Source organism: Pelophylax lessonae (genome assembly GCF_965119305.1).
Source record: "Pelophylax lessonae genome assembly, chromosome: 2".
NCBI lineage: Eukaryota > Metazoa > Chordata > Amphibia > Anura > Ranidae > Pelophylax > Pelophylax lessonae.
In genome coordinates this window covers 664,875,801-664,899,622 of record NC_138769.1, presented here as the reverse complement: position 1 = coordinate 664,899,622, position 23,822 = coordinate 664,875,801, and the positions used below count along the sequence as shown (strand labels likewise).

At 42.7% G+C, this 23,822-nt stretch overlaps 1 protein-coding gene across 1 annotated transcript in view; it reads right to left on the bottom strand.

Moving 5' to 3' along the window:
- Positions 1–23,822, bottom strand: part of CWF19L2 (CWF19 like cell cycle control factor 2) — a 410,652-nt gene that overhangs the window by 383,008 nt on the left and 3,822 nt on the right. Inside the window, exons 2-4 of the mRNA XM_082245347.1 lie at positions 15,439–15,549; positions 6,177–6,296; positions 2,357–2,461 (exon numbers count right to left, since the gene is read on the bottom strand). Of these exons, the coding sequence (XP_082101473.1) occupies positions 2,357–2,461; positions 6,177–6,296; positions 15,439–15,549 (336 nt within the window). The remainder of the gene's footprint in view (positions 1–2,356; positions 2,462–6,176; positions 6,297–15,438; positions 15,550–23,822) is intronic.

Sequence of the window (23,822 nt, the reverse complement as noted above, 5' to 3'; positions counted from 1 at the left end):
GCAAGTCGCGCCGAAGTCGCGCTGCACGTGACTTCACAGGTCGCCCCCTAAGTCGGAGTGACCTAATGTGAACGGAGGCTCATACGGAGACTTGATTACACACAGGCTGATTCTATTTATCATAATTAGTCATTTAGGTCAACATTGGATCAGAGATCCTCACTGAACTTCTGGAGAGAGTTTGCTGCACTGAAAGTAAAGGGGCTGAATAATTTTGCACGCCCAATTTTCAGTTTTTTATTTGTTAAAGTTTGAAATATCCAATAAATTTCATTCCACTTCATGATTGTGTCCCACTTGTTGTCGATTCTTCACAAAAAATTACAGTTTTATTTCTTTAGGTTTGAAGCCTGAAATGTGGCAAAAGGTCGAAAAGTTCAAGGGGGCCGAATACCTTCGCAATGCACTGTAAATAAACCGTATGTGTGCACTAGCCCCCCAAGCCCCCCCCCCCCACAATACTTACACGAGCCCCCTCTCAATTCTGCGATGTCCACAAGAGCCTTGCCTCTCCGGGGACTCACACCCCTGATTGGCTTTTGCCCATTGGCTCCTGCTACTGTCAATCACAGCCAGTGAGCCAATCAGGAGACGGAGAGGGTGGGCCGAGCCGCGGCTCCGTGTGTGAATGGACACACAGAGCCATGGGTCTGCTTGCTGTGGGGGCACCCAGCAGTAGAGAGGAGCAAGGAGCGCCAGCGAGGGACCAGAGAAGAAGAGGATCTGGACGGCAACACAGATGACCAGATCAATGAGCGAGGTTCTTAACCACTTAAGCCCCGGAGGATTTGGCTGCTTAAAGACCAGGGGGTATTTTGCGATTCGGCACTGCGTGACTTTAATAGACAATTGCGCGGTCGTGCGACACTGTAAACGAATTTGGCGTCCTTTTTTTCCCACAAACAGAGCTTTCTTTTGGTGGTATTTGATCACCTGTGCGGTTTTTACTTTTTGCGCTATAAACAAAAAAAGAGCGTCAATTTTGCAAAAATAACAATATTTTCACATTTTTTATATGAAATTCCCAAAAAAAAAAATTGTAAAAATCAAAATTTTTTAACATTTTCGGCCAATTTGTTTTATGATACATATGTTTGGTAAAAAAAAAAAAAAAAAATTGCAAAAAGCGTATTTTTATTGGTTTGTTCAAAAGTTATCGTGTTTACTAACAAAGGGAAAGATTTTTGTCATTTTTTTTGTTTTTTTTTTTTAACGCGTAATGGCGGCGATCTGCGATTTTTTTGCAGTACTGCGACATTGCGGCGGACAGATCGGACCCTTGACTGACATTTTTTACACTTTTGGGGTTACCAGTGACATTTCTACAGTAATCAGTGCTATACATATGCACTGTTACTGTAAAATTACACTGGCAGTGAAGGGGTTAACTTTATTTGAGAGGGAGGGGCTGTGTGTGTCCCTAGGGGCGTGATTCTAACTGTGATTGGCTGTGGCTTGAGCTGTAGAAACAGTGATCAACGGTCCTACATAGTAGAACCGTGTGATCATTGTTTCTACATAGGGGAGAATGACAGGCGGCTTGTTTACACAAGCCGCCTGCCTTTCTCCCTCTCCACCGACGATCGCTGAGTGAGCAGCGGACATCGGGTCCGCCGGTCACACGTGCGGGGGGGGGGGGGGGTCCGTGACCACGCGGGAGTGCGCCGGCGGCGGCGCGCACTCGCTCCCCAGAGCCTCACAGGCTAGCGACGTACCGGTACGTCACTCTGCCTGTGAGGGGCTGACCGCCGCAGTATATCTACTTGCGGCGGTCGGCAAGTGGTTAAGAGCCGTAGCAGCTAAAAAACATGCTACCGGCAGGGTCTCATGGCCTCCCTCAAACAATCCAATGTGTTTTTGGCTGCACTTGGGTCAGGTTTAGCTCAACCTTTTGAACACCGAGGAACCCTTTAAATAACTTTCGGGTCTTAAGGAACTTCTGGTAAAAATGACTTTATTTACATCTCATGATACATTCGTGTGATGGTCAGTGGGAAGAATGCTCCTAACACTTGTGGTAATTGTGAAAAATTTCCCTCTTACAGATAGCTGATGGTGTTATTGGGAACTTATCTAAGAGGCAAAAATTGGTCATTGCTCAAGGAACCCCTAGAAACCTCTGGAGGAACTCTAGAGTTCCATGGAACCCTGGTTGACAAACTCTGACTTAGGTTTTAAAAAGAACTCATGAGTCTCAGAACTCAGGAGTGTGGTTGAAAACCTCTACAGTACCAAGCCCTAGAGAAGTATGTCTTGGTCTGAACCATGGCCTGCGCTATCTCAGCGGGAAGGCTGACACCTAACAATCACAAAAATGCTAAAACACAAATTCTATGGCAAATAAATAAAATCATACCTCCAGTGCTGGGCCGACCTTAGTTTCCTGAGACTCTTTCTGGATTTTCCATGCCTTCTTTTCACTGGCTGTGGCATCAGCCTCAACCCATTCTCCCTCAGAGTTCTGCAAAGACCCAAGACACATTTATAAACGACTGAAATCTTTGATGATTTTTCCAGAACTGAAAGAGTATCTCCACTTTTGTTGAGAAAAAAAAATTCCCCTCTAGGTGATCTCTGTACTTTACAAGGATTTTAACAAACTTTCTCGCAGATTCCCAACTTTTGTTATTCTGAAGAAATAGCCATTTGTTCCTCTGTGCCTACTGCTATGGGTGACTGTTATGTATGTATACTGTGGTTCAGACTAAAGCTACTAGTGTCACTGCACAAGCTTTTTTAATATTTCAATTTCTTCAATACATTTGTGCACTTTAACTATCATTCCCTGTCTAACTTGTCTATTATTAACCACTTTGTGTACCTATGGAGGGCTTTACCCTCTAGGAGGAGTATACAAAGTTTTTTTCTGTATGCATTTTTGGTTATTTGACAAGTACCTTGTTGGTGACATGAGATATATATATATATATATATATATATATATATATATATATATTTGCATTCTTTCCCCATGGATGGAAACATTATGCTTTTGGGGTGTTTTTCTGCTAAGGGGACAAGACAACTTCACCGCATCAAAGGGACGATGGACAAGGCCATGTACCCTCAAATCTTTGGTGAGAACCTCCTTCCATTGAAAATGGGTTGTGGATGGGTATTCCTGCATGATAATGACCCAAAACACACAGCCAAGGCAACAATGGAGTGGCTTAAGAAGAAGCACATTAAAGGTCCTGGAGTGGCCTAGCCAGGCTCCAGACCTTACCCCCATAGAAAATATGTGGAGGGAGCTGAAGGTACGAGTTACCAAACGTCAGCCTCAAAACCTTAATGACTTGGAGAAGATCTGCAAAGAGGAGTGGGACAAAATCCCTCCTGAGATGTGCGCAAACCTGGTGGCCAACTACAAGAAACGTCTGACCTCCGTGATTGCCAACAAATCATGTTTTGCGAAAGGGTCAAATACTTATTTAACTCATTAAAATGTAAATCAATTGATAACTTTTTTAAAATGCGTTTTTCTGGATATTTTTTTTGTTATGCAGGCTTTCAGTTAAAATAAACCTACCATGAAAATTATAGACTGATCATTTCTGTCAGTGGGCAAATGTAAAAAATCAGCAGGGGATCAAATACTTTTTTCCCCTCACTGTATGCTAGTATATGCTCAGACTTGTATGACAAAAATACCAAGCATTTACGATTTTGGATTAAACACATAAATATCGTTGAAAAATATTGTCCTATTGAAGCTATACTCCGGCAAAAACGTAAAAAGAAAAAAAAAAAAAAAAAAAACACACACAAATGAATGCAATAACGTACTTATGAAAAATCATCAAGGACCCATTCACCCCATGCATTAGGTTATTGTGCACTAAGACTTGTTACATTAGGGTTACACATTCATTTTTAATGGACTGGCAGTGAAGTTTAGCTCATGATAAATACATCATTTTTTTTAACTGCAGCACACCACAATGCACAAAGGTTAGTGAGTTAACTTGCGATGTGGTAACTTATTGTAAATTGTGCATTTAACTTTAGTGTAATGCATCAGTGTAAATGGGCCCTGTATGTTTTTTAAATGCAATACCTGAGTTAGACATGGCTTCAGACTCTAGTTATCCCCTTGTATAGTATACCCAGGGCTGGCCCCAGACATTGTACTGCCTGAGTCCAAGAATAAAATGCTTTCCTTCACACCGTCAAAAAAAAAAAAAAAAAAAATGCCCACTAAAAGGCCCCCACATCCATTATTTTAAATAAATAAAAAAATTTGAAAATATTATATATACTGTTATCTTTTTCCATAACCCACCACCGGACAGGTCCACCAAACACCCACTGTCTATCCTCAGTCCTCCTGCCACTCCTGTGTCTGCCAAGGCCACTGCCCTAGAAGATCCAGCCTGCGCTGTGTGAGATGGAGTGAGCTGATGTCTGACATCATTGCGCACATCACGATCATGCAAGGGACATTCCCCCGGAGGAGACGCTCTGCCTCCTCATACTCATCAGTTTGCACTATGGGCAGCAGTATGAGATGGGAAAATGCCGCCTGTAGCCGCTGATGACACACAAATCTCCTTCACCTTTGTAGCCTGTGGGAATTAACTAATTAACTAAGGAAAGTGTCAGGAGTGGCGTGTGCCTTATTAACTGACCAGATAGACCTGAGCTACCGGCAGCAATTTCTATTTTAGAGTGAAAAAAGAAACTAGCACAGCTCTACACTGAATACATAGCAGGAATACAGCAGATTTCCATGTAGAAAACTGCCGCAATTTTGCACAAGCTGTGCCCTTGTTGGACAGTATGCAAGTTCACAGCCCCCTCTCTGCTTGTGCAGTGATTATTACACGAGCAGAGCCTGCAGGGTTAACACTCACTTTCCTCCTCCTTCCAGTTCGGAGCCGAGCAGGGTTGGGGGGATGCCAACAGCAGAGATCAGAAGTACACCAGCTCTCATGTTCTCTTTGGTGCTGGTCATGGAAAAGGCAGAACAAACAACTGATCGCAGCTAATAACAAAGGTAATTGCACCCAATGTGTTAACTAGAAGAAGTGTTTCTTCCTTTATTTTCATTTTTTATGTTTAGAAGAGCCATTTGAGCATTTTGCTTACGCCACTGTTTGTTACTTCCCCCATAGTGTTTAAGGAGTGTTGGCTTTATCTTTTAATTTTAATTTGTGTTAACCTCATGACAGGCTGGCTGGACAGAATGGCAAAACTTTTAGCAGGTAACATAATTATTATTATTATTATTAATAATTTTATCTGGGTAGTTCGCTGTTTTTCTGAGGTTTAGCTTTAATTAGCCAAGTTTATATCCTTTACCATTACTAAATTCAATGTAAAACTGTATACAGTAAGTTCCTACTTACGAACGAGTTTAGTTGCGGGAGCCCATTCGAAAGTCCAACTTGTTTGTAAGTCCACCAAAGATCAGCGCTTGCATACAATGGCTGCGAGCGCTGATCAGTGTGTTGTGGTGGGGGGGGGGGGGGGGGGCAGGGAGTACCCCTATCAGAACACAATAATACAGCAGGGGAGATCACCGCACCAACATTGCTTGCATTGGAACAGCGATCTCTCTGGTTTTTTTTTTTTTTGCTCAGTGGGGTGTACCCAGCTTTACACAATTGGACTTGTGAACGCATGTTCTTATCTTTGAAAGTTTGCAAGTTGAACATTCTTATACGTAGGGGACTTACTGTATTTGTTTTTCGGTTTAAGCGTAAATCGCTAGTTTGACTACCTACAGTTTGTGTTGTACAAAGATGAACATAAAATGTATGGCAAGTATGCTGCAATAACTGGATTCCTATGTCCAGTGTTCAAATACAAAGCCATTTACTAGAGAAAAAGACTTTCACGGGAAGGTCATTTGCACAAAGTAATACCAGTGCAGCACTCTGAAACACTGTGACAAACCTCCTCTCCTTAATGAAGGCCTGTGTGTAAAGCCGATATGGGACAGTGACTCTTCTATTCATCCAGCATTTACCCGTCACAGTGGGATTAATGATACTAGATGGTCAAATTACAATAGGATAATGGAAGCCTTGCCTGCAAATAAACAATGCAGCACTGAAGCACAATTTGCTTCTATGGATTTTAAATTAAATTACAGCATGAAGCCATATAGCCTAGAAGGAGGAAAAAAAAAAAAAAAGAAGCGCCATCTCAATACAATCTCCCTAGATTCGCACCGTGGAAGAATCCGAGGGGCTGTCTTTCCTTTCCGATTTCTGTTTCTTGCTTTTTTTCTTTTTCTCCTTCTTTGACTTTTTCTGATGTTTGTCCTTTTTTTTCTTCTTTCCAGAATCTTCCTGAAAAGACATGAAAAGATTAATGAATGGCAAGTCTATCAGCACAGAAACAGATGCATTTTTTTAATCCTTTCGTGTCCAAAAACCATTTAAGCTTAGATACCAGTCTGCCAAGTAAAATGTTTGTCACCATTCATCCCACTTCCTCTGAGCCCAGGCCGTCATGGGCACACTATGTATGTATATGTATTTTTAGACAAACGTGGATACATTTCTAAGCTGTCAGTGTGTGTGACAGCATCTAATGAGAATGCAATGTAAACATGAGTCACAGACCACGTTCAGAGCCTAAAAACTGTTTTCCGTGCAGAGTTGGATCTTTCGCCCTCTCTGATCTTCCGTCCTCTCTGATCTCAGGGTAGGGAGAATAGGTTCTGAAAAATGCCGCTTACGGAGATTTTTCTTTGACAGATCTCCTGTCTCCGCTCGGCATGAGATAAGATGGTTCTCCGTCAGGGCTGCCAACCATCCATAAAAATTCAGGTGGACTGAGACTATCTGTACAGTCCATGGAAAAAAAAATAAAATAAACATCTATAAAAGTATTCATTTTTCTTTCCTACATTTAAAGCTGAACTCCGGGCAGAAATTTTTAACTGTGTATAAAAGGTCAGTTTTAACCTTAAAGTGATTGTACAAATCACCTTGTAAAACAACCCATAATAAATTATAAAAATATAATAAATTATAAAATTATAAAAATTCCCTTTTTTATAAGTGATCGCATTCCCTCTGTTCTTAACTGCTCTTCCACTGCTGGGGGGGGGGGGGGGGGACAGCAGCATACTGGTGGGGTGCGGGGGTGTCGGGCCAAGTCTGATCCTTGATTTGGAGGACTGCAGGTCAAGTTCCCGGCACAGCTAGAAAACTGACCTAGCTGTGCTCTCCTGCTTACCATATTTTTTAATAGGAAAGCAGAAGGACTGGCAGGAATAGCAGGGGTTTCAGACAAAGGAAGTAATACTAAGTTACCAGGATACTTTTTCGAATAAGTACATGGTACAGCAGGGCACATATCAGAAAAATTAAAGTAAACTTTCATCTGTAAACTGCCACTAAAATCGATAGGATTTTTACCCATTTGCAGGCCTCATTCGTTCCCCAGCACATTCATTTTTATACACCAGTGGCTGCTGCACATCCATCCCCCCAGTTACCAGTCGGGTAACTTCCCTGTTTTAGTCCTTTTTTAACAAGCTCCGCTCGGACCACGCTACATTGGGAGCAGTGGCGGCTGGGGCTCAAAATTTTTTGGGGGGGCGCAAAAAGAAAAATGTAATAGGTATTGCTTCGTGTCAAAAAAACGTGGTAAAAAATTGCGTGACTTTGAAGTCATGGTACAGGCATGGCACAGGTGATGGTATAGGCATGGCAGAGGTGATGGTACAGGAGATGGTATAGGCATGGCACAGGTCATGGTAAGGGCATGGCACAGGTGATGGTATAGGCATGGCACAGATATGGTACAGGCATGGCACAGATATGGTACAGGCATGGCACAGATATGGTACAGGCATGGCACAGGTTATGGTACAGGAGATGGTATATGCCCCCTTTCAATGCAGAGACCAGCGTACATGCCCCCTTTCAATGCAGAGACCAGCTTACATGCCCCCTTTCAATGCAGAGACCAGCGTACATGCCCCCTTCAATGTAGTGACCAGCGTGCGTGCCCCCTTCAATGCAGAGATCAGCGTGCGTGCCCCCTTCAATGCAATGAACACTGTGCCGTGCCCCCTTCAATGCAATGAACACTGTGCCGTGCCCCCTTCAATGCAATGAACACTGTGCCGTGCCCCCTTCAATGCAGAGTTCAGCGTGCGTGCCCCCTTCAATGCAATGAACACTGTGCTGTGCCCCCACAATGCAATGAACACTGTGCTGTGCCCCCACAATGCAGAGTTCAGCGTGCGTGCCCCCTTCAATGCAACTGTGCTGTGCCCCCTTCAATGCAATGAACACTGTGCCGTGCCCCCTTCAATGCAATGAACACTGTGCCGTGCCCCCTTCAATGCAATGAACACTGTGCCGTGCCCCCTTCAATGCAATGAACACTGTGCCGTGCCCCCTTCAATGCAGAGTTCAGCGTGCGTGCCCCCTTCAATGCAATGAACACTGTGCTGTGCCCCCACAATGCAATGAACACTGTGCTGTGCCACCCATCAATGCAGAGTTCAGTGTGCGTGCCCCTTTCAATGCAGAGCGCCACAGCATTGTCCCCAATCATTGCAGAGCGCCACAGCATTGTCCCCAATCATTGCAGAGCGCCACAGCATTGTCCCCAATCATTGCAGAGCGCCACAGCATTGCCCCCAATCAATGCAGAGCGCCACAGCATTGTCCCCAATCATTGCAGAGCGCCACAGCATTGTCCCCAACCATTGCAGGGCGCCACAGCATTGTCCCCAACCATTGCAGAGCGCCACAGCATTGTCCCCAATCATTGCAGAGCGCCACAGCATTGTCCCCAATCATTGCAGAGACCAGCGTGCGTGCTCCCTTCAATGCAGTGTGGGTTCCCCTGAAACCAATGCACTTACCTGGCGGCGGCCCCTCTTCAGTCCCGGCGGCGGCCGCTTCTTCTTCAGTCCAGGCGGCGGCTTCTCCCCTCCTCGAGACTCCGTCCTCTTCTGCGGCGGCGGGAAGGTGACCGGGCGGTGACGGTGAGTGACTGATGCACGCACCGCCACCGCCCCCAACGAGGTCAGCAGGGATGTCCTGAATCATGATTGGTCCAGGCTGGAGTCTGGACCAATCATGATCCAGGACATCACAAAAGGGGGAGTGTCGGAGCGCAGTGCTCTGCGCCCAGGTGACCCCCCAGAAGGCAGCCAATCGGCACCTCTGCCGGGTGGAAAACCCCACCCCCCCATAGCCACCAATGAGTCCGGCGCCCCTAGTGGGCTATAAATGGAATTGTCTTTTTTTTTTAAATCTTTTTTTTTTCTTTCTTTTTTTTTTGGGGGGGGGGGGCGGCGCCCCTGCGCCCCCTATCGGCCGGCCGCCACGGATTGGGAGACATTTTTAGATGAGAGGCACCATAGAGATCACTGGTCGTGTATGGATACATTTCGTCTGTGGATTGGGCCTGTTTGATATCACAGACCCATACGGGTGTTTTTTGAAGAAGCAAATGACCAGAGTTACTTTATAGGGAGGCGTCCATGATAGATAAATAGCCTTCTGATCATCTTTAGACATTTCTTTAATTTATCTCTCTAATAATTAATGGGATGTATTCCTTTCTTTCCTGGTGATGAGAATCTCAGGCAAGTCGGAGATAGTAGTATGCTATGACATTTTGAACATAACCCCCTCAGCTCCCCTGAAGAACCCTTTGGGTGAAACGCGTTAGAATGTTTTCATTCATCTACAGCAACTTTTTTTTTCCTTCAACATCTCCTAAATCAAACCAAGTAGAAATGATGTGGTGGTTTTATTATTCCCTATAGGGGTGTTGGATTTCCAACAAAATCCTATAAAGGTATTTAAAGTGATATTAAAGTCTTGTTTTTTTTTTTTTTTTTGGATTAAAAAAAAACAAACATAACATACTCGCCCAGATCCTTCCCTTTTTGGGTTCCTTGACGGCGATACACGCCGAGTGGCCCCACAGCAAGCAGCTTGCTGTGGGGGCAGCCAAGCCGCTGCTCTGTGTGTCCATTCAGACACAGAGAAGTGACTTGGACCCCTCTCTCTGCTCATTTGCTCCCTGCAATAGCGCAATGGAAGCGATCCCTTCATCCACATTGCTTGTGCAGATGCAGGGGACTGTAAGGTTTTTTTTCCCAACCCGCTGGTTGAAAAAAAAAAAAAAACTCCCTCTGCAAACCCAGATTTAGACTCCCAGTCTGAAGTGCCCATTGCACATGCATCCTCTGATTGACAGGCCAGTTCAGCCCCAGCTCTGCCCACACACTGCTTGCCACTACCGTTATTTCTCTATGCATTAAGAAATATGTGGTATCCCAGCAAAGGTGTGACATGCACTAACACAGAGAGAGAGAGAATATATATATATATATATATATATACACACATACAATCACATATAATCACATATACACATACACAGTATCTCACAAAAGTGAGTACACGCCTCACATTTTTGTAAATATTTTATTATCTCTTTTCATGTGACAACACTGAAGAAATGACACTTTGTTACAATGTAAAGTAGTGAGTGTACAGCTTGTATAACAGTGTACATTTGCTGTCCCCTCAAAATAACTCAACACATAGCCATTAATGTCTAAACTGTTGGTAACACATTCTGGTCTGATTTCAATCAGTGGTTCAGGTACGATTCTGATGCAAATTGTAATGTATTCGATTAGAAATCGCACCTGAACCGGACTAAAATCGTACATGACTCGTTTTTAGATTGCAGTGCAGCCACCCACACATGATGTGAACAGTCTGCAAAAACTCACTGAAATGCACATGAAAACTGATGTGAAATGGATTTCCCTGCAAGTGAAATCTGTGCTGTTTTCCCATCAGTTTTTATGCATGTATGGTGTGAGGGAGCTCTAAAAAACGTCACTAAAAATTTGTATCGAGTACTCATAACCAGTCTTTAAAAAAATAAAAAAAAAAGGAGGCATTAGTGCATCCCTAGTACTGTACCCCCTGCATTTTTAGATTTATGATTTTTGCTTAGAGAGGTCTTAAAATACCTTTTTCTTTCAGGAATTACGCCACTTCCTGTTCTCCCAACCTAAAGCTCTGTACTTGCAGAGCTGAGTGACAACCACACCCCTCATTACAAGTGTCATCGCACAGACTTGTATTACAGAATTAGGCAGTGGGCATGGCTGATCAATTCTGTTAAGTCATGCTAATTACACAGAACACTAGGCCTTGCTTTGATGCCTATTTAGGTGTAGCTAAACCACCTAAAACAATATTTGGCAGCTTGAATATTCTTAGATGTGGTGGCTGAATTTGTTCCTTTTCCCCTCCATTTTCATCTGGTGATTCTGCCAGTAACACACTAACAGTCAATGACAATGCCTACTTACTCTACTGTATCTGCAGCGAAGCAGTGATGTCACCCTAGAAATTAAAATGTACAACAGAAAACCTTCCCCATCCTCATCTCCATAACATAAGGAGGATTTCTGTAGTTCACCAAGAAGAACTGGGCATGGATGATAACACTGCCCGGGATTTCAGTGTAGCAGAGGCACTATGTTGTCAGCTCCCTATCGTACACTACTGGATTTACAGCAGCATCAGGTATTATTCTGTACTTGCAGAGTATTTAAAGACACAAATCGTAGAGAAAAGTGCCTGTATGGCAAATACATGCTGAACATTTTTTCTCTGAATTGCTGTAAGCGACCTTAATAAAGAAAAAGTCTACTATGTCATCACTAAATACAGAGCTGTAGGGTTCACAATGTTCACAGCATCTGGGCAATGAAAACTATACTACGCACTGTGGCCTGGAAAAATTGGCGAACATCATGACCGTCACATCGCTTTGATGCTGTAGGCCAGTGGTCCTCAACCCTGGCCTACAGGGCCCACTAACAGGCCAGATTTTCAAGATAACTGAAATACATCCCAGGTGATATAATTTGCTGCTCAGTGATTGCAGTACTCTAGTCTGCATCTCCCCAAGGTAATACCTAAAATCTGGCCTGTTAGTGGACCCTGTAGGCCAGGGTTGAGGACCACTGCTGTAGGCTGATGTCAACCTGCAGAAATCAAAAAATTCAGCTTCACCTCCCTTCACCACTGCTGACTTTTATTTATCTCTGTGTCATCATCTGCAGATTGCTAATTACAGCTTATTCCACAATAATCATTGCAACTAGAAATTACAACTGTTCACTGCTTTGTGTACTTACCAGCATCCCTATGAAATCAAAGGACACAAAGTATTTTGATGGAAATTTTAGGGTACATTCAATAATTAACACCAAAAAAAAAACAAAAAAACAATGTCTTCTAAAATATCGAAATTGTATTTACACTGCATTAAATTCAATAAAAAATTAAAAATCAAAAACTTAGGCTGGTAACTCTATCCATACATATTCAGTTGTTTCTAATGTTCAGGAGTTTATACCAGCTTTGGTTTCAGTTTAAATACAGTAGTTTGTTCAGGCCAAGTTAGCCTAAATTACCTATTTCCCTCACTAATATGCCAGGCCACAGGGCATGCGGTATAAACTGTAGGCTGAGGCTACCAACAGTATATAGCGCTGTGTTCCAGGGGCAAGATGAGATGTTCCATAACAAAATAACGTCAACCTAAGCAGCGCTCAGCCATTCATTACCAGCTTAGTATCCTATCAAGCGAGGACTTGAGTGATGTCGGGTCCTCTTTGGAGTCCGGGGGCTTTTTTTTCAAAAAGAGTATTTTCAAAATTTGTTTTTTATTTGTAGTTTTTTTTGCTTATGTTATCAGCTGAGGTCATTTATTCCTGAGCAGAGATGGGCTCGGGTGTGTTTGGGATCCCTGTCTGATCCCGCCAGGAAGCCAACACTGCACACGGCTAATCACAGGCAGTGAGACATTTCCCAATCTGTGCAGCTGTGGACCAGGAAATGTCTCACCGCCTGTGATAAGCCGTGTACAGTGTTGGCTTCCTGGCGGTATCAAGCACGTGGGAACCCGAACATGCCCGAGCCCATTTCTATTCAGTAAGCAGGGAATCCCGTGAAATGTGTTGAATTTGACATTGACTGGCTTTTATGCTTTGTACACACTAACTGTCTGATGCAGTGACCCCTGGCCCCAAAAAAGTTTTGTAAATGTTTTTAAGTAAGCCCCATATTGACAGTATTTTAATATCTTGGAATAAAGCTTTAAAGAGGTTGTAAACCTCAGAAAAAGAAAAAAAAAAAAAAAACCTAAAAGACAAAAGGCATAATGAGCTAGTATGCATCGCATACTAGCTCATTATGAAATACTTACCTTAGAACAAAGCCCCCACGAGGGTCTTTCTGATCCATCTGCATTTTTGCTGCTTTATGCATGTCATACCTTAGTATGCTTTGGTGGCGACGCCTTACGGGACTGTGGCCATGCCCGTGCCCATGGGGAATTGCACTGGGTTTGGTTGCGTGTCCCATGGGTTGGCGGCACATAACCTACCGTATTTTTCCGTGTATAAGACGCTACTTTTTGCACAAATTTTTATGCTGAAAATCGAGGGGCGTCTTATACACGGTCAGTAAGCAATGGGGGGGGGGTGCGTAGCTGGCCATATTGTAAAATAAGCTTTCTCCAATTGCAAGCTGTGGACATCAGATAAAACTGTAAAGGTGGAGACTGCAGATGCGATACCATTGGAGGTTGGAGTGCGCAGATGCGAGAGAGTGATGCGAGAACGGAGCCCAGATGTCAGAGAAAAAAAAAATGAGTACTGGTAAGCGATTGTCTTACACTGCTAAATTCAAACTACGGTAAATGTAATTCGCTATGCAAAAGAGCATGGCAATAGGGCTGCAGAGAGACAGTTTGGACCTCCGCCCACTGAGTGCATGATCACTTATGTTTAAAATATTGATTTCTGAAGTTTGTGTTGGAAAAATGGGGGGCGTCTTATACATGGGGGCGTCTTCTACACGGAAAAATACGGTAATTTGTTTTTATCGCAATTTTTCTGGTTCTTATCTTCGCCCATGCTGTTTTCAATGTGACCTACCAGACTCTGTGACCACGTTTCACCATGACTGCATTACATGTTAACTGTTTTCTCTGTTTTGAAAATTTCAATAAAAAGTTATTTAACAAAAAAAAAAAAAAAGAACAAAGCCCCCACAATGCCGCCCACTCACTGGTGACATGCTCAGCCGTCTTCCTACCGGGTTTGCGTCCTCCAGCCAACTGACTGGCCAGATACACGATGACGTCACTCAAGCACATGTGTGCGGAAGCCGCCGTTCACAGCACAGGACTCTGAAGGAGCGCCACGGACGGCCGTTCCTTCAGAGTGCATGCGCCAGCAATGTCACTGGCTGCATGCAAAGTAAATATCTCCTAAACTGTACGTGCTTAGGAAATATTTACACTACCTATAGGTAAGCTTTACCATAGGCTTACCTAGAGGTACAAGTTACAGAGGAAGCTTTACTTCCTCTTTAACAATATTTAATTGTGCGTTTTACCATTTTGAGGCACAAGTCATAGTCCCACTATTACATGGTTTGGTTGCAATATATTACAATGAGGTGGTGCTCCTAATGGCAAAAGATTAGCATGCACACGCCTCCTGGTACCTGTTCCAAGTTTTTATTCTATCAGAGCTTTGCTAAGTCAGAGAGGTGGGCTGATGATGTCACAATTTCCAACTCGGCCAATCAGAGGAAGCTTTATATTCATTGACAGAATACAAAAATGCTAATAAATGGCTGAGCACCGCTAAGACTGAAGCTATTTTGTCCCGGGTGTGACACAGGAAGGTCTCCTCTTGCACCCAGAACACAGTGCTGTATACTGTATGCTTTCTTAGCAACATACACTTTCTACAGAATGTGCAGCGGCTGCACAGGTTAGTGAGGGAAATCGTTTTTTTTGAGCCAGCTTGGCCCAAAAGAACTATTGAAACTAAACCTGGAGATCAGCTTTAACATGCAATAGAAACTACTGTATGCAACACATATTAGCATTTTTGTAGAAAACAGAAAGTTTGTAAACCTAGGATTTTTCTTAACGCATTTCACGAGTGGCATTCACTTCTTCAGGTGTTTTGTAGTGGCTAAAAATCTCAGGGAATAACCAGCCAGTCCAGTATAAAATCATCATATCAACATGTAACTGTGCTCAGATCTGACCCAATCCACCAGCATGGAAGGGAGGGGAAACCCTCAAAGGATACTTCTAAAATAAACTCCCACCTTCAATTACTAGTTTCCCTGATATTCAGTTAATCCCAGGAAGAAAGAAGGGGAAGGGAGTGATCCATACATACCTTATTAACCCCTTCTGGACCTCCCCCAGCTTTCCCGGGTAGGTCTGTCTAATGTGACCTCTACATGACAAGGAAGAATCCAGAACAGAGAGACAATGCGGTCACTGCTGGTGCTACCCAATAGTGTATGGAAAACTCACATGCAATGCTATTATTGGTAGTTATCAAAATGTTTTATTGATGATGTATTAGCATTTGATGTTTTTCATTACCTGCTCAATCTGTTCAAGACGCTCACAGACATCATTCAGCATCCACGTGTCCTCTCCTCGCAGCCGCCTCTGCTCCTTCTTCCTTTCTTCCTTTTCATATTCTTCTTTAGCCTACAAAACGCACAAACAAGCCAGTGAGCACCATTACACTCCCTTTTCACAAACTGGAAAGTGCCCTTAACCACTTTAGCCCCGGAGGATTTGGCTGCTCAATGACCAGGCCCTATTTTGCGATTCGGCACTGCGTGATTTTAACGGACAATTGCGCGGTTAAGCGACGCTGTACCCAAATGAAATTGATGCCCTTTTTTTACCCACAAACAGAGCTTTCTTTTGGTGGTATTTGATCACCTGAGCGATTTTTATTTTTTAAGCTATAAACAAAAAAAGAGCGACATTTTTGAAAAAATATTTTTTATATGAAATTCTCAAAAAAAATGTAAAAATCCAAATTTAACAGTTTAGGCAAATTTATTTTCTGCTACATATTTTTGGAAAAAAAAAAAAAATCGCAATAAGCGTATTTTGATTGGTTTGCGCAAAAGTTATTGCTAAAAATAAGCACTGTTACTGTAAAAATGACACTGGCAGGGAAGGGGTTAAATTTACTGGTGATCAAGGGGTTAAGTGTGCCCCTAGGGGCATGATTCTAACTGTCAGTGGGCGTGGCTAGTGAAGTAACCACAGAGACATGCGATCCTATATAGCAGGATCACATAGCCTCTGTGATTACTTCAGGGAGAATGACAAACGGCTGTGTTTACATCAGCCGTCTGTTTTTCTCCTGCTGCTGCGGGAGATCGCGAGTGGCCGACGGCCATCAGAGCCACCGGTCACATGCGCTGGCTCCCCAGGGAAGCGACGTACCCCTACGCCGCTTTGCCCAGCAGCGGCTGAGTGCCGCAGTAAATGTACGGTGGGCGGGGTTAAAGTGGTTAACCGGTTGCCGACTGCGCACAGTATATTTACTGCGGCAGTCAGCCCCGGCCAGGCAGAGTAACGTAGATCTACGTCACTCGCCTGTCACTGCCATTAGAGCCAATAGCGGGCGGGCGCGCGCCCGCCTCGGCTCGTTCAGGGAGGAGTGCGGGCGTGTGACCGGCGGACCCGATGTCCGCTGGTCACACTACGATCGCCGGTACAGCGGGAGAAAGACAGAGCGGCTTATGTAAACAAGCCTCCTGTCATTCTCCCTGTGTAAAAATGCAGATCAGACGGTTCTACTATGTAGAACCGTTGATCTTTGTTTTTACACCAATAGCATTGTCCCACTACAGTTAGAAGCACGCCCCTAGGACACACTTAACCCCTCCCTGTCCAATACAGTTAACCCCTTCCCTGTCAGTGTCATTTTTACAGTAACAGTGCATATTTATAGCACTGATTACTGCAGTAATGTCACTGGTAACCCCAAAAGTGTCAAAAATGTCAGTCAAGGGTCCGATCTGTCCGCCGCAATGTCGCAGTACCGCAAAAAAAAAAAATAAATAAATAAAAAAAATCGCAGATCGCCGCCATTACTCGTTAGAAAAAAAAAACACCAAAAATGACAAAAAATTTTCCCTTTGTTAGTAAACGCGATAACTTTTGCGCAAACCAATCAAAATACGCTTTTTGCGATTTTTTTTACCAAACATATGTAGCATAAAACAAATTGGCTGAAAATGTTAAAAAATTTTGATTTTTACATTATTTTTTGGGGGAATTTCATATAAAAAAAATGTGAAAAATATTGTTATTTTTGCAAAAATTACGCTCTTTTTTTGTTTATAGCGCATGATCAAAAAATCGCACAGGTGATCAAATACCACCAAAAGAAAGCTCTGTTTGTGGGAAAAAAAGGACGTGAAATTCGTTTAGGTACAGCGTCGCACGACCGCGCAATTGTCTGTTAAAGTCACGCAGTAAAAAAATCGCAAAAAACCCCCTGGTCAGGAAGGGGGTAAAATCTTCCGGGGCTTAAGTGGTTAAAGTGCACTGTACATGTCCTAAAGCACAGGTAAGTATGCAGAGCATGGACATATAAGTGGTACCTGTAAAGTCCTATAACCAAAGGTGAAATGAGACCCTCCTATCCTTCGCAGCCAAGGAAGATGCCACCCTAGCCTCTGTTTGACCTGCAATTGCCATGGTGCTGCATATGTGTTAGTTAGGACCCCAGCCATTTCATGACTTGACATTCCGGCTGAGCGCACAAGCAACAAAGATACATGGTACAACAATTTTGGGAAACTGGTAAATCAAGGAGTTTATTTTCAAAGCTCACTAGCAGCAACAAAACTCCGGGGTCTCCAATGTGCACAAAGTGCTTTCATTCCTGAAGTCCTACTTGGTCCTGTTTCTGTCCTCATCTCATTCCCGGTATATTCCTATCATGGACAGACTCCATTAATAACAGAGTGGTAGGCACCAGGCATTTCTACCAAGTATGGGACAATACTAGATTTGTGGGACACCTATTCTTACCATAATGTTATATATCTCTAGGACACAGAGTGAGTGAAAGAAAAAAAAGAAAAAATACACACACACATATATATATATATATATATATATATATATATATATATATAAATAAATAAATAAATATATATACACACACGCTGCTTTTTTAAACCTTTCAGCAATGTGACAAAGTTAGTTTATAGAATGAAGTTCCTCTTTAACCACTTCTGGACCGGAAGATTTTACCCCTTAATGACCAGGCCATTTTTTCCGATTCGGCACTGCGTTACTTTAATGGAAAATTGTCCGGTTGTGCGACACTGTATCTAAATAAAATGTATGTCCTTTTTTTCACACAAATAGAGCTTTCTTTTGGTGATATTTGATCACCTATGCGATTTTTTTATTTTTTTGCGCTATAAACAAAAAATGACAGACAATTCTGAAAAAAAAAATATATATTTTTCACTTTCTGCTATAAAACATTCCCAAAAAAAAAATTTAAAATCAAAAGTTTTCATTATTTTATGCCAATTTGTATTTTGCTACATATTTTTGGTAGAAAAAAATCCCAATAAGCGTATTTTGACTGGTTTGCGCAAACGTTATATTGTCTTTATTCAACCTCACCTACAAACTTATTGCATCTACAAACTAGGGGAAAGATTTATGTCATTTTTATTTATTTTATTTTTTTTACTAGTAATGGCGGCGATCAGCAATTTTTAGCGGGACTGCGACATTGTGGCAGATAGATCGGACCTTCCACTGCCATTTTTGACATTTTTGGAGATTGATTAGAACGTCTGTCATGATTAGAACCTCTATCAGGTTTTAATTGCTGTCTTTGCCCCCATTAGGGAGATTCGCCCTCTCTGTTTGTCCTGTTTACTGTTATCATGGAAAGTGAAAGTCAAAGAAAATCCCCAATTTTGGGTTGTCCCCTGAATATTAATAGAGGGGAAATATTCCAATGGGGACACTAGTGCTGGTGACCTGGGGGCCCCCAAGGGATTCTCTTAATTTGCAGAGATTTCCTGTTTTGGATATGGGACAGGAAGTGAAGGGAAATCTCTCCAATGGGACACAAATGGCAAAAAAAGGGGCTATAACCCTCCCTACAGTATCAGAAATGAGAAAAAATAAATAAAAGTTTTGCCTATAGTTCTGCTTTAATTCAGATTTACACTAACTATCAAAAAGGATCATGGGTTTGATCAGGATGCCTTTACAGCAGGAGCAGATTTGCCAGAAAATACAGGATAACAGTCTATGGGGACGATTTACTAAAACTGGAGTGTGAAAAATCTGGTGCAGCTCTGCATATAAACCAATCAGCTTCAAGGTTTTATTGTCAGAGCTTAATTGAACAAGATGACGTTAGAAGCTGATTGGCTACTGTGCAGAGCTGCACCAGGTTTTTCACTCTCCACTTTTATATCAACCCTATTGTGTCTGCATTCGAATTGTAAAATATTCCCACTTGGTTTCCGACAAAAGTATGTATCCCAATCCTCGATAAATCTGCAAATGTAATACATTCTAAGACTGCATTCACACCTGGGCATAGAGTCTTTAAGCAATTTTTCAGGCGTTATGCGTGATTTTGGCGCATTTGTATGTGCAACTTGCGCATTTTTTTTTTTTACAGCGTGTTTGAGCTTTGGCGTTTTTTATTAGCCAATAGAAAAAACTATCATCTGTTGCATCATTTGTTGCTAGGCATTTCAGCTTTTTTAGCCTTTATGTTAGCCATTTTTCTTTATTATTATTATTTTTTATTACTATCATAGTTAGGCATATATTACTTTTTAGTTAGGGTAAGGGGTTAGTGTTAGGAGTTGGGGATATATATATATATATTTCTTTATTTATTTTTTAAGGTGTTAATACTAATAATAATAATAATAATAATATAAGAATTATTATTATTATTAATAAATTAATAAATACATTTAAAACAAATAAATAAAATAATCATAAATAATAATAAATACATTCAATAAATGAGTACTAAGTAATACCAAATAAATAACCCCAAATGTAAACCTCTAAACCTTAAAAAATAAAATAAATAGCATAACACCCTAACACTAAATAAAAAAATACATTATTATTATTAATATTATAGAAATGTATTTGTTTTTTGAGGGTTGGGTGTTTATATATTATTTTTTATTATTTATAATAATAATACATTTATAATTTTTTTAAGGTTAGGGGGTTCATTATTATTTATGAATTACTACAAATTATTCATTTATTTTATTTATTATTTATGATGTTTTTTGTTATGTATTTTTTTTTTTACATATTTTCTTTTATTCATATATTATTGCGATTTTATTTTTTATATTTTTTCATTTGAGCAGAAAATCGCTCAAATGCACACAAAAACACGGGAATGATGCTTTTCCATTCATTTTATGGGAATAAAAACACACCAAAACGCTCAAATCTGCCCAACTCGAACTACAAAAAAAATCTCCATAACTATTTTGAGAATCAGGCGTTTGGCTTTAGGCGACTTGTAGTGGACAAGCAACAAAACGCTGGGGTGTGAATGGGGCCTAACACCTATACTGTGCAGTGTAAAGTCATAAAACTTTCTATAAAAGCCGGGTTGCACACAGGCAAGAAGAGAGATTATATTTACAATATAATTAATTTAGCCTTTAGGGCTCTTTCACACGGGCGATCCGATCAGATCCGCCTGTCAGTTTTTTAGGCGGATCTGATCGGATCCTCCATGCAGCTCTATGGGGCAGTGGATGTCAGCGGAGACACCTCCGCTGACACCCGCTGCCATCCGCATCCGATCCTGTGCTGAAATCTGGACGGATGGAAACCCTATTTTTCCATCCGTTCAGTAATCGGATCGGGTGAGAGCGGACATGCGGTCCGCTCTCATCCGATCCCCCATAGAGGGCAGCGGGGGCTGAGACACCTCCCTCTCCGCTCTGCAAGCGGAGACAGAGCTGTCATCCGCCGGTTCAGCGGGGATCGCGGATCGATCCCCGCTGAGCAACATGGATCCGCCTACGGAGGCGGACCGTGTGAAAGAGCCCTTAATTTATTTTTTCATGCAATGCCTGCATGAGAACAGGAGAGACAACACCGCTTCTACAGCAACAGATCACTTATATTAATCAGCCATAACTTTATGACCACTGACATGTAAAGTGAATAACATTTATTATCTCGTTACAATGGCATCAGAAAGTGGGTAGTATTTATTAGGCAAGCAAACATGTTGCTCCTGGAGTTGATGTGCCTAAAGCAGAAAAAAAACGGGCATAGGACTTTGTTGTGTAGGGAGCTGCATAGCCACAAACTGGTCAGGGTAGCCCATGCTAACCGTATCCACAGCCAAAAGCATCTACAATGGGCATGTGTCAGAACTGGGCACTTTATTTTATTTTTTTTTTTATTTATTTATTTTACACTGTTGCTGTAATTTTTTTTTTAATCACTTGCTGTCACAAGGAATGTAAACATGATGGTGAATGTAAACATGCTGGTGACAGGTACTCTTTATGCAAAGATCTGGGGTGCATAAGACCACAAATCCCTCCTCTGCTTAAAAGCATTCAAAACACCAAGATCTGTGTTTTTGAATGCTTTAGATTTTTTTAAATACTGGTGCAGATGGTTTCTGAGTAAACTGGAAGTGATGTCATGTCATTGTTTCCGGATTACTGTTACGAACAGCCAATCAAAGCAGATCCTGGCTTTGCTTGGCTGTCCGGCCAGTTGGTGCTTCCTGGGTCTCCCGGCGGGACAGGAGAGCCCAAGAGAGCTGTGGAAGGGGGAAGGAGGATGGGCTGCTTGTAATAGCAAAAGAGCTAATAAGACGCTCCGATTTGTATTATATGAGAGCCAACCACTGGCTCTAAAAAAAAAACAGAAGTTGCCCTTCTGCCTGGGGGCAGCGAAGCCGCCCCTGAAAAATGCACCCAAGGCAAACGCCTTGTTTGTCTCGTGGTAGATACGCCCCTGACCACAACATACCTTCAGAGGTCTAGTGGTGTCCATGCTTTGATGGGTCAGGGCTGTTTTCGTGGCAAAATGGGGACTTACTCAATATTAGGGGGGTGGTCTTAAAATTATGGCTGTTTGATATAAAATAGCCACCAATTGCCTGTCATTATTAACATGCAATAGATCACCATCGCAGTGATCTGTTGCAGCAGGGAAAGGCAAAGCCTACATCACCCCTGCTCTATAACTAAACAAGGAATTTCCAACGACATCAATGTTTACATCGTAGCAATTCCCCTTTAAATCCAATGCCGAAGTATTGCATTGCATTCTGCTGCTATGGATCACTATGCAACAGGCCTGGAATTCCAGCAGCTAATTGATTCCTTTAAGTTTAGTGGTTATGGGTGGCCACAACTGACAGCAAGCAGATGCAGTACTAACACATGCTGGGACCCACCAGCCGCTCAGCACTGGGGCCCAGTATGAGGCCTCCTGGGCACCAGGGCCCTAGATGGAGCACTAAACACCTGAAAGATGCAAAGCTCAAACAAAATGAGAGTGATATATGTACTCCATTGCAGCAAAGAGACCTACACACCAGGGAGATGACTGATCACATACCCCATGGCCCAACACAGGCATGTAAGCTGCACAGGTGAGGGGTTGGGGGTCTAAATACATGTAAAATAAAAAGGGACTCTCTTCTGAGGACAGCAAGCTACTCATTTGGGACTGAGATGACAGTTGTGTTTAATTCTGCCAATAAAAACTGATAGTTCTAGGGAGGTCAGTATTCCCTATTACTGAGTACGAGGTCATATTATATATTGGTATTTCTAGGTGCATGATATAAAGCAGGTGAGCACACTGTTGGGTGGAGAATATAAAGCTAGTGGATATTGATGGAAGGAGCACAAGAGGCTGGTGGATGGAAGACAGGAGGCTTCCTCTGTAGGTGTAGGGCTGACAATACGGGGCGGAGGACTGAAGGCTGGAGAAGTTGGTAATGCTGAGTGGAGGACTGGATGCTCCCTCTGTAGGTGTAGGGCTGGTATTACAGGGCGGAGGACTGAAGGCTGGAGAAGTTGGTAATGCTGAGCGGAGGACTGGAGGTGTCCTCTGTAAGTGTAGGCCTGGTATAACAGGGCGGAGGACTGAAGGCTGGAAAAGTTGGTATTGCTGGCTGGAGGACTGGAGGCTTCCTTTGTAGGTGTAGGGCTGGTATTACGGGGGGGGGGGGAGGACTGAAGGCTGGAGAAGTTGGTATTGCTGGGTGGAGGACAGAAGGCTCCCTCTGTAGGTGGAGGGCTAGTATTCTTTGGTGGGGAGATAGGGAGATAGGTATTGCTAGGTGGAGGGCAGAAGTCTGGAGAGGCAAGTATTAGTAGCTGGGGGACAGAAGGCTCCCTCTGTAGGTGGGGAGCTAGTATTGTGGGGTGGAAGACTTGAGGCTGGAGAAGTTTTTATTTCTATGTGGAGGACTGGAGACTACCGGGCCATACACACTATAAGATTTTCTGAAGACCTTTTCCTTCAGACTTACCTTTTCTTTGTAGTGCAAGGGCCTGCCAGATTGCATACAAATTGACAGTGTTTAGGTTTGACCTCATATTATACGGTTTTGGTAAATCTAAAGGAAAAAGTCTTCAGAAAATCTTATAGTGTGTATGGCCCATAAGACTGCTGGGTGGACAAGAGGTTGGAGAGGTTAGTATTAGTGGGTGGACGACAGGAAGGAACAGGAGGCTGTGGGTGGAGGACTGGAGGCTGGTTGGAGAGGAGACTAAAAAGGTTGGTATTACTGGGTGGACAGAAGGCTGGAGAGGTCTGTATTCCTGGGTTCAGTATAGGAGGCTTCCCCCTGTAGGTGGATGGCTTTATTGCTGGGTGGACAGGAAGCTGAAGAAGTTAGTATTGCTTGGTGGAGGGCTGGAGAGGTTGGCATTAGTGGGTGA